Source organism: Ambystoma mexicanum, chromosome 5p (assembly GCF_040938575.1).
Source record: "Ambystoma mexicanum isolate Mex_15411 chromosome 5p, UKY_AmexF1_1, whole genome shotgun sequence".
NCBI lineage: Eukaryota > Metazoa > Chordata > Amphibia > Caudata > Ambystomatidae > Ambystoma > Ambystoma mexicanum.
In genome coordinates this window covers 293232880-293244974 of record NC_090930.1, presented here as the reverse complement: position 1 = coordinate 293244974, position 12095 = coordinate 293232880, and the positions used below count along the sequence as shown (strand labels likewise).

Below are 12095 nucleotides of genomic sequence, written 5' to 3'. Positions count from 1 at the left end.
CTGTCCAAAAGGGATCTGTGATAAAGTGCCCTGTTTGAGTGAGTTGGTGGATGATGGGTCGCAAAAAGGGCATTTCATCATAGGATAACGATCGCATGTCTGGCCCTTTTAGGAAAATGCGGAGCGGAATTCAAGCAGGGCTGTCAGCTGCAGGGTACGCTTCACTCACCTTGCGTGGGTGGTGAATCTGCTCCGGAATCCATTTAAACCAAGAGGAGGACCTGAGTTAGTCCAAGAGGTCAGCAAGACAGTCAGCAAACAGTTTGACGAGAAGATAGATGTGGGAAATCCAATTTGGCAGATGTGCTTCGCAAAGTGTCGGTCCAAATCCATGTAGGTCCAGAAAAATATGATTCTAAAGTTCTCCATGCAAAACCGTCACAGCTGAACCCCATTTAATCAGGGGGCAGTTAGAAGGAGGGGGTCAAAAGAAAGGAGTAGTCTTAGGAATTGGATAATCTGAATTGGTCTAGGGGATGTGCTCACAGGGTGAAGAAGATGGGGGGAGAATAGACAGCTGGTGAGAGAATAAGGTGAAGAGAGATGGGCGAGAAAAGAACAGGAAATAGAGGAACGTGTAATAGAGTTGGTAGTGGAAGTTTTGAATGGGAGACAAGTGGACATGCTTTCAGAAGAGGAGTATTCAGATAGAAGTGACAGAGAGAACATAGGTGGTCTCCATGAAGATGTAGAAGGTATTGAGGAGGTGGAAATGAAAACCAGTGAAGGATTAGGGGAAGAGGTATTACAGAGAGGTGTAGAGAGGAATTCTGTTGAAGTGAAGGTAGTAGACTCAAAGACAAAGTGGGCTGCCCCTCGCGTGGTACCACCGCAGAAGCTTTCTTGGAGTGAAACTTAAAGCAGGATTCTGGGGAGGAGAGAGCGATTAGAGCAGTTGGCTTGAGGAGCAGAAACACGACAGAGAGGAAGGAAGTGGGGAACTTAGTGAGATCCATGTCCCAGCATTAGACTGTCCTCTGGCTGAAATCCATCCTAGGAGACCCATCCCTAATAACCCAACATTTTCAATTCATCCACATTCTCCTAGTTCGGCTGCCACCTATTGAATCCATCCACAGGAGAAAAGACCAAGAGAACTGTTTGTAACAGAGTGCGAGAAACCTCAAACACGAGACTGAGGACTCAAGAGAACAGACACTAAGGCATACTATAAAGAGAGTGTTTAAAACCTTTAAACCTGGGACTGCGAGCTTACAAGTATTGTCTGGATATGCTGAGGGACAGTGAGCCGTTGGACTTACATACCACTGGCAGAATCTTTGTTCTAATACTTTAATTTTGTCAGAGACATTTGCTTTGGATTTGTGCTCTAATACCCCACCAGGAAGAAGACCCGTCCTGATAATATTTCGTTTCATTTACACACTATTTCTTTATTGGTGATAATCATGTGCACATTTAGTAATAGAATCTTTTGTTAACCTGATTCCCTACTGTGGTCTGATTGTCGATCAATGTCCATTGTGTGACAGATACTGGTCACACTCTTATCTGGCAGTCTTTGGGATATAGCACCCAGCATGTTCCTTGATTAGCTATGAAATGCAGATTGACAAACACACTTTCTTAATTAAATCAGATCACATTCTCAGAGATGTAGTGCCCAACAGGCTACTTGACTAACAAAGTATCAAGTATATAATGACCAACATGGTGCTTTAATCACAACACAGTATCAGGGCTGTAGTGCCCAAGATTTTTTTTTGAATCCTCATAATGACATATCACAAATAGAGCCCAGATCACTGTTTGTAATCCATCCAGTGTATGGCAACTGCCCCACTTCTTTTCTTAACATCTAGGCCAGATGGATATAGTGACTAGAACGCTGCTTTCCAGACTGTAGGCCCAGTTGAACATAGCAGTGATATAGTTGCCATCTCACTACAATAGGGATTAGTGCCGCTCTCACTACGGAAGAGATATAGAGCCCCTTTCACTATGGTAGGGATATAGTGCTTCGCTCACTGTAACAGGGAAAATAAGATATGCTCTCTGTGTCATAAATTGCATTATATGCCTTTATTATTAACAACTCCAAGACAGGCCACAGCAGCCTCTGGCCACATATGAGACATTCCTGTTAATTTTGAAAGAGATCCATTTCCGAGAGGTGAATTCCAGCTATTGACTTTGTCAGAATTCTCTACTCAAGCAAATTGGCAATGTGCATAGAATTAGTTTTCAGAGTTCATTATGGGCTTAATGGGTTCATTAGAAACCGAAAAGCTGGATGTGTTTAGAAAATACATGTCTTTCTTTCTATGCTGCATGCACACGAAAAGAGATTGCCTAAGCAACTTGTTTATCTGCTAACCTAGTCCAGGTTGCAGCCTTGTTTTTAAAACAATCATCTTGCAATGGTTTAATGAGCATGTAGAAACATGTGTGCACTTTTATAAAAACATAGCCGCAGAATTCAATAGCAGGTGCACATTCAGGTTAAATGCTTATTTGGGATATGCAGATATTAGAACATCTTTTCAATAAAGCACAGATTTTTTTAAAAATCTTTTGACAAAAGCTAATATTTTTACAAAATGCAAATTCATATGTAAGCAAAAGATTGGCTTCAATTCAAATAGAACCAACAATAAGTTTTGTTTCAATGTTCCTACTGATTACATCAACGACATAATTATCTGTTAGAATGTGATTGGCTTTCAGCCACTGTAGAGTTCCAAGGATTTCATGGAAGGCTACACCATGCTGACCCACAAATGGGCAAGGTGTGGACGATCCTGTGGCCCACAACATCCCAACCAGCCTGGGTAAGAAAAGATCACAGATTTAATGAGTAGGTCACAACTGTAATTCTAGTCTTCGGGCCTAAAATTGAGACTTTGCCAATTTCCCAAAATCTGATTTTTAAGGATTGCCTCATTAATTTGGAGGCAAACTTTATTTACAAAATGGAGCTCTTGGAACCCAGCAGCAAACCGTTTCATGTGCCTTTACTAGGAGACAGTTAAAATGCTCATGGAACTAAAACATGTATTTTCCATGGTAGGACTATTAAGCAACACCTTGATGCATTTTTGTTAGGTTAGCCTGTCAATCTTCCCTATGTTGATTACAGAGTGAGTTTTGAGTGGTGCTGAGTTTTGTTGCAGTGTCCATATATAACCTGTTTTCCCTGCGTACTTCTTTGGTCAGGATAAGTGGATCCAGCAAGGCACAGCAGAAGGATGATTGGAAACCATTGCTTGGGGATTTGAAATGTTTTACCTGTAATCCTGTGTGTTCAATGGTTTCAGATTGCTTTTACACTGTTCTTAGTTAACTATCTATAGACACCATGGACCTTGTGTTTAACCCTTTACACCTAATGAGTTATACGAAGGTAGGTCTGTATAACTGCACATGTAGCTTGGCTTTCCAATCCAAACCATCACAATTGTGAGTATGATTTTAAGTTGTATCTGGCTACAAGGGCTACATACACATCCATGATTGGAAGTGGGTAGTTCTTAGCATTTTAAAATAGTATGTTGTTGGGTATCTACTCTCTTGCTTTATTTCTATTATTAGGGACTGTGTATTGCTTGACTATGATATTTGTAATACTCATATTATCTCTACAGGAAAACAAATATACATAAATGCAAACAAGAAAGTGAGAGCATTATTAATGTGCTTACATTTTGAGTATTAAAGACACTTTTATATTGCAAGTGCAAATATTTGCTGGTTTATTGATGACATTGTGCAAGAAAGATATTGATAAGATCTAACATTTACCAAACAAAATAGCAATGAGCATAGATAGATAGATAGATAACCTGGAGCCTGGATCCACAACAATATCACTATCCAATAGTAATCCTGTCCTCAACTTTCTCCAGAGCCTTGCTTGGGGCACTACACTATAATCTGCCGCAAAACCTGCGACAGCCCCAGGTAGGCATTACACAGTGTTTGGGGTGGAGGTTGTTCTCTGCCATGCAGGGAATGATGAATATCATGATACCTTTAGCAGGGATATAGTGTTCCTCCCATTGAAGTTGGGCTATAGTTGTCAGCTAGCAGCAGCTGGTATACAAGTCATCTATACAAACTGGGTAGATCATTTTGCAGATCATCCCTTGCTCCAGCTCAGTCCAACATAGATGCACACTGGTATACAAGATCCTGTGTTGAGGGTTGCTGAAAGGGTCTTACCATCCCTCGAGTAATGACACAGGAAGTTCTGCAAGCTGGATCTTGAAAACAAAGTCTCAAGAGCACATTGGCAATATGTTTTGAAAGAGAAATGTTAAACGGAGGGGCTATAAGACAAGTTCCTAGAGGTATGTGAGATATGTAAAAGACAAAGGCCCTCATTACGAGTTCGGCGGTAACCATGCCGCTACTGGCGTTGGAGTCCGAGGTCGGAAGCCCCAGTAATTCCTCCCTCCGAGGACCCGGACCCGGTCCATCCCCATTCCCATTTCAGCCCCCATAGGGCTGAATGGGAATGGGAGAGGGAGCAAACAATGGGCCATTACGAGTTGGCCCATTGTTTGCTCCCTCTTCCCCTCGCGGGACCCGCTCTGCACGTCTGGTGAGACCAGACGTGCAGAGCGGGTCCCACGAGGGGAACTCGGAATCGGGCGGTACGGGGTTGACGGCACCGGCACCTTTACCAGTGCTGTTAACCCTGTACCGCCCGACTCGTAATGAGGCCCAAAGAGTAATGCTGTTTGTTGGGTGTTGGAACTTTATGTCAATGTTTCTTAAGCCTGATTCATTTATTAATTTCAAAGGAAAAATAGGCCTGATGCAAATGAATACAAACAGACAAAATCATACTTAAGAGCTGATTGAAATAATACAGGCTGCATGGAGAAACATGAAGCCAAAGTCCCTCACAATCTTTGCGAAATAGACAGAGAAAAGAAACATTGAATCTGGCAACTGGAGACAAATGCCTAAAATAATGTTGATAAAGAGACAAGGAAGAATGATAGTGATGCATTGAATAGGAAGGCCAAGTTCCTTTTGGCTCACTGATGGAGACATCACTATATGGGAGATGGAAAAGAGATCTGAAGAACCATGGGGAGAGAGAAAGAACTTTGAAGACTTTATTTCTGACTCATCCTTTTCATTTTAAGGAAATTGCAACATAGGCTTTTCAAAAAGTGTGCGTTCGAATTTACGAGATGTTGCACCATACCTGCTCTGTCTCCTGATAAACTGTGCCAGCCTGGGTGGAGCCAGGGCACGTCCCCCAATGGCTACACTGTGGCCACTCATTAACCAGTGATAGGCAGCAGCAAACAATTATGCATCTTGTATTTTTGTGTTTATACATTGCTAGAGGAACACCCTATTTTTCTTTGCTGAATGTAAAACAGTGAGGGAATCTAAAGGTAGACACACACCCACACATGCATATATATACAGAGATCTAACTGAATTTACTTTGAAAATCGCCTTTATTTTTGTTTCTTTATTAATACAAATCACAGGGAAAGCAATGCATTTTTTGTACATTGATAACAGAGTGGAGGACAGGGGACCTTTACAATTGGGAGCGAGAATGTGACTTGAACAAAAGATTGTTGCAAGGGAAGGTTGAAACATAAACGAGGGGCGTGGACAGGACAGAACGACATAGGAACGGGATGGTGGATAAAGTGCAGAATTAAGGATGGAGGGGTGACAGAAAAGTGCTGTCGGCAAATCCAGCCATGTATACCAACCTTTGCGTCCTCCTCGTCTGTGAAGTAATGCACCATGGCAATACTGCAGCCGTCCCCCTCAATCAAGGCAGCACCCCGGTGAAACTGTGTACGGTCCCTCGTAACTACACCCCGAAAAAATGCATGCATGTCACGTATCTCAAGTCGGCATTCGGTAAATCTGCGTGCAAACCCTTGTAAATGACGGCTGCACCCTGCTTATCTGCATATGCGCACCCCTATCTTAAAGCAGCACCTCAACTACACACTGTCACCCTTAAATTTCTAAGTGAACCCTACCTCTGCGTATTTGATCATATTCGCACAGCGTTCTGCGCCTTTTATCATGTGGCAGTCAGTCTACAAGGTTTGCGTGCAACTTTTTCAGATTTGAGGATGCACGTTGGGAACCAAGAATTGGGTTTGGTCTGCGATTGACTGGACGTGTGATTACACTGTGTGGCCCATCCCCCAACACTCCCACGTTCTTCCTGATTTTGCTGGGAAAATTGGGAATATGCATATTCCGCCCCCTATTTTTTTCTCTGTGTAGGCCAGTCCCACACTTTGCATGGAGTGTCGAGCAAGACGCCGACTGCATGCACAGCCGTGACAACCCTTCTCAGAGTCCCTGCAAGGTACCAGAAAGGCACGCAACGTTGGTTCCATGAATCAATGAAAGGAGTTTTGGGCGCTGATTAGTGTGCAAAATCACTATTCAGAGCGCAGAACATTCCATAAATCAGGCCCTTAATTTCTTAAACGCAGCTTATGTAAGGTGTCCGCCTCACACCTGCAGTATGCCTGCTCCATCAATTACCTGTCACTGAGCTATTGAAAATTATGCTACGAATAAACATTGCCACACATTCTTAGATGTATCTGTATTTAACGAGGACCAAATAAAATGCTAGTGTGAGCCATTTAGTAGCATGAACATTCTTGCATTGTGTTTCTTATTTGAAAACATTTTAGGGGCACAAAAACACATGCTTTTCCCAAAACATTACGTCACAACTGAATTTCACTCATGTGTTGGAAGAAATACTGACATTTTGGTTATGATAAATTTGGGAGACTAAGAAGTTTTCACAATTTCTCAAGATTGTTAAATTTACAGTAACACCATTACGTTTAGAAGATGTTCATCTTTCATAACAGTGTGCCTTTGTAATATTGATAAAGACTTCTTCCCTCATGCTACTTACCATTAGCAGTCTCATCCCCACCAAAGTGTTTTCTATAGCAGAGCATGAACTCGATATTGTAGCACTTGTAGATTATCACAAGAAAAGCAAATAAAAGGAAGATGGCTCCCAGTCCTCCGGCCAGTTCAATTTTGTATAAGAGATCTGCAACAAAAAGAAATGCGTTATGGTTATTAAGGTTTGCATTGTTAACTGTCACAATTCTCATCCCTTTAATCACAATGTAAATTATCCAGTGTTCTGAATGGAAGTGTGATATGCTGAACACATTTTCTTACTTGAAATTAGGCATACATCATACGACTTGGGAGAGGATCAACCATGGAAAATATTGAATGGAATTTGCAGGACATCACTTCACAACAAAGTTTGCAGAAATGCACTTATTCTACGAGTTATGTTCAATTTCTTACGTTCGCCTCACTCAGCGCCTTATTACACACATCTGTATGACTTCTCTCAAGGCAATCCTGTGCACAATGCACCATAGAACTCAAATTTAAGCTGAAACCTAAACTTTAAGCAGTCTAAATGAACAAATAAAGGCAGATGTTTAAGAAACTTTTCAGAAATAAAGTTGTGGTAGAAATGTATTTAATGGCCGTGCATGGGCAGGATGGCTCAATCAAAACTCAGAACCATAGCATTGTCATGAGTTTGAACAGTCAGACATTTTGAGTTTTTATCAATGTTCTACAAATGAGGTTAAACCATGGTCCAATATAAAGGCAGGTGCGTAGACACTAAGGGCAGTCGATGGTTGCCTGTTGAAGAGGCAGAGGTGGCTCAGGCTTTTTATGAGAGGGATTTGTTGCTAGGAACGTGTAGGTCAGAGTATGATGAAATCATGAATAGAGCTTAGTAAGAGTTATGGAATTGAGTTAGATTCTAGGGGGTGGGGATCTAGGTGTGTATCATTTGCCGGTGGTGGAGAGACTATACACGCACTGTGCATTTAGAAGCCAGAGGAACAGATCAAAGGCCTGAGGAGCCCCCATGAATTTAGTAGGTGGAGAAGAAGACCATAGCGTTGGGAGAATTCCACGTACATTTTGTTGGCAAAGTAGAGCAACACACTGCGAGAACCCCAGCTGCACATAGTAGAAGAGGAGAATGACAAAACTCTAATAGAAACCTACATGCTTTTAATTGGAGGATGTGAAGGCAAAAGCACTGAGAGAACCCATGTTGATTTAATAGGTGGAGCAGAGGGCCAAAGCACTGAAAGAACCCCATAGAAAATGAGTAGGGAAGGGGGAAAACACAGAAAAACCCAAGCGTGTTTTGTAGGCATAGAAGGCCTAAGCACTGAGAGAGAGCCCACGTGGATCTATTAGGGAAGGTAGAAGACCAAATGGACAGAGGGAACCAAACATGCATTTATTAGGTGGAGGAGGAGACCAAAGCACTTAAAAACCCATATGCTTTTAGAAGACAAATGGAAGGGCAATGAACTGAGCACTCTATTGGTATTTAGTGAAGGGAAGAGGTGAATTAAATCTACATTCCCGAATCTGTTTCAAAACCCAAACATGATAGGAGTTGGGGTTAGGGGAGAAATATATTGGTTTTCCTCCTGCTACGGAAGTAATATATTTGTTTTTCTCCTGCTAACCCAGATAATTAATCAGTCACTACGCTAGCCATTCTGGTCAAATGCTAGCTGCAGACTCTTCATCTGCAATGAAACGGGACATCTGTCTCAAAAGAATCTGATGCTCCAGGAATCGTGTATTCGGTCATGCTGCACCTTTAGATATGCACCAGCCAGTGCTTAATTTGTGGGAGTGTTTGCCAGGGCTCAGCCCCTGCTCTTATTTCAGAGCCCCAGCGCTTATTTTCTGAGACTCACTCTGAATATAATGACGTTTTTCGCAAACTATATTCTTTTAGCTGGAATTCAGTAGCCGTCACACGACAAGGCACAGCCGTGTGCACAGTCTCTTCATTCTGGGCTGGTTCATTGTTAATTTTCATGGACAAAAATGAGTTGGAAGGTGACAATGGGTGCTCCAGTCATCTTGCATGACAAGGGTGCAGCTCTGCTACTGCAGTCTGTGTTGACAATAAGAGGACAGTTCCCAGCCAGCAGCACCAAAACAGGGGCAAAGCCAGGGAAAAGCCCACTTCCTAAGAGGAGGGTCTGCCATGATTGCCAAACTATACACAACAATGAATATTACTTGCTTCCCCTCTGCCTGCTAGGATGCTTAGCCGTTATGCTGGTTGTCTCCTGAGGAATCATAAAGACACCATTAGGGAGGGAGAATGTACCGCCCTGTTCCACAAAAAGAATAAACTTGCATTAACACATCGACTATATACAGTGCATGCGCTGGGTGGGAAAGTAATGATTGCCTCTGTGTGTCTAATAGAATCAAGACTCCCAGCGCTACTAGCAGGGGTAATCTTTATTCTATGTCAAGACCGGATGCAAGCATTATGCTTGTTCAAAGCTCTGCACTACTGCCTCTGCCATTGACGGAATTGGTTTAAAATAAAATGTCTTAAAAACACTATCACATGATCAGTCTGCTTCTTGCAGCATGTCCACGAGTGGAATGCCTGCGGCGAACGCCTTGGAAGCCATGGCTCCCCTGATGGAGTGTGCACCATACCATGTTAGATCGATCCCTGCCTGTTGCATAACTTTGCGGACCCACCTGGCGATGGTGGCCATTGCTACCTCCTTAAACTGCTTCCTGTGTGCAATAACCAACTAAGATGTCACTCCTGGGTGCTGTTCTGCCGTCCTGTTCTTATACTCCTTGATGCACGACAGAACGCATAACTTCGGGTGCTCAGGCATATCAAGGTATGAGATGGAAGTGGAATTCGCCTTGGTTCTTTTCGCCAGGGTAAAGGTAACCCCTTGGGGCCTGCAGTTCTTTCTATCTACTTCCATTGACCTGATATCCAAGATTCTTCTGTACAACACCAGACCCTGATAGCTGTACCATCGAGAAATATCTGTTCACAAGCCAGTCTGAGGGAAACCACAAGACAACGGTTATGTTCCACAATCGTGTGTATCTCGGTGCAGGGGAAATGCAGATCTTAGCTCCCCTCATGATCCGGACAACCACTGGATGCCCCCCCACTGGCGAGCCATCCACCGTCCTGTGGCTGGCTGATATAGCTGACCTGTAAACACCCAGTATCCTGAAGGCCTTACCCTCATCCAGGAGGATGGCTAGAATGTTCAGGACACTGCAGGGGAAGAAATTGGAGAAATACCTCTCCTTTTGCACCAGTGCCGCATTGTAGCTCCTGCGAGTGGGGGGGGGGCAGGAATTTGATATGAACTAGGCAGTGTGGCCCAAAATGCCTGATATCGCACATCTTCTCCTGACACCCTGGAGGCCATCCGTGGCAGCAAATTCCTCGCGCCAGAAGGATGACGCTGCCTAGCTAGGCCTATGAGTAGTTGGACGTCCGATGGGAGAATACACGTGAAATCCAAGGAAAGTTCCATCAGAGCTGGAAACCATACTTGTGACTTCCAGACTTGCGCTGCAATCACTACTGTCGCCTTCTCCCTGTGCACTTTTGCTAACACTCTTCTTAACATCACGAAGAGAGGAAACTCATAATGCACTCCCCCTCTCCAGTCCTGCAAGAACGTGCCGTGCCTTGTGTGCTGGAGTCCAATCTCCAGCTGAAGAACATGGGTGTCTGAGCATTCAGCCTGGGTGCGAACAGGTCTGTATGAATCGGATCCCATAGCTCATCCAGTTGATGAAAAACTCTCATGTAGAGCTTCTAGTCGCTGGAGTCAGTCAGGTAAAGAGAGTTCCACTCTGCTACTACGTTGAGAGACCATGGGAGATATTTGGCCATCACTGAAATTCCAGACTGAAGGCAGAAGTGCCAAAAATCCTTCCCCAGCTCTGCCGGAAGTCCCCCCTAGGTGATTTATGTACCTGACAGTCGCTGAGATATTGTCCATCTGCAAAATAATTCAGCAGTTCCCTCTCTCCTTTGTAAAAGCCTTGACCATGAAAGACCCAGCTTTATATGTAGCTCCTGCTCCCCGGGTGACCATTGATCTCCTGTCTCAAGGACGCTGCATTGAGCGCCCCAACCAGCTCTGCTGGTGTCTGACTCAATGACCAGGTCTAGGAAGTCCCCGAAAAAAGCGCCTCCATTTCACGCTTCCATGTTCTGTAGCCACCAACACAGTTCTGTGCAGGATTCTTGGTTTGGGTGGCCATCTGGTGATATCTGAGACCTTGCTGCAGATGCTTGATCTTCAATCTGTACAGTGCTCTGTAATATAGGGGCCCTGGGAATATTGCTTGGATGGAGGATGCTAATAGTCCCACTACCCTTGTGGGTCAGCATAGAGAGAGGAGCTCCTTGTCAGGAGAGCCTCTGAGTTCCTTCTTGATAACCCTTATTTTTTGCGCTGGAGGCTTAGGAAGTCTATCGTTTTGGCTGGGGACATATCTGACTTCTCCTGATTTAACAGAAAGCCTAGTGACGCTAGAAGATCCTTCACCCAGCCTATCTGGTATATCAACATCTCCCTGTTGTCTGCCATAAGAAGGACATGTCTAGATAAATTATCATACAAATTCCCTTTCCTCTGAAGCCGCTGCTACCGGCCTCATCAGTTTGGTTGATGCAAGCACAAACTGCGGTGACTTGAAATGCCAGAATTGCCATTCTCACCAGAATGCCAGAAACAGGCAGCATTCCAGCACCACTTGAACCATCAGATAGGCATCCTTAAAGTTTATCTTGGCTAGCCAGTCACCTTTCCTGAGAATATCTCTTAGCTGGTGAATAACTTCCATCTTGAAGTGCCTGTATATCAACCAGCCATTAAGCTCTTTCAGGTTTATCACCCGACAAATCTTCTTTTCCTGTGCACCAGGAACATATTGCTGACAAAAAGAGGGCACTGTGCTCCGCTGAATTCTATAGCTACTTTCTGCATGAGCTGTGTGAGCTTGTTGTGGAGGAGCTCTTCCTTCTGCTGAGACCGGACCAAGGGGCTTGGTCATGCTACTTGAGAAAGGGGCTGCACGAACTCTAGGTGAATCTTGCAAGCTGTTCGTAGCACCCATACATTGCTGGACAGTGTGCACCAGCTGTGCAAGAATTTCAATGTCCTCCCTCCCACTGAAGGATAAGTACAGTGAGTCTCTCTTACCTGACTGTGAGCGACCTGCTCCTTTTCCTCTATGACCTCTCA

The 12095-nt window shown here is 43.9% G+C and overlaps 1 protein-coding gene across 1 annotated transcript in view; it reads right to left on the bottom strand.

Annotated features, from left to right (window-relative positions):
• The window catches only part of IL1RAPL2 (interleukin 1 receptor accessory protein like 2), a 2001777-nt gene that overhangs the window by 130871 nt on the left and 1858811 nt on the right, over positions 1-12095 (bottom strand). The window contains exon 7 of the mRNA XM_069612724.1: positions 6896-7039. Within this exon, the coding sequence (XP_069468825.1) occupies positions 6896-7039 (144 nt within the window). The remainder of the gene's footprint in view (positions 1-6895; positions 7040-12095) is intronic.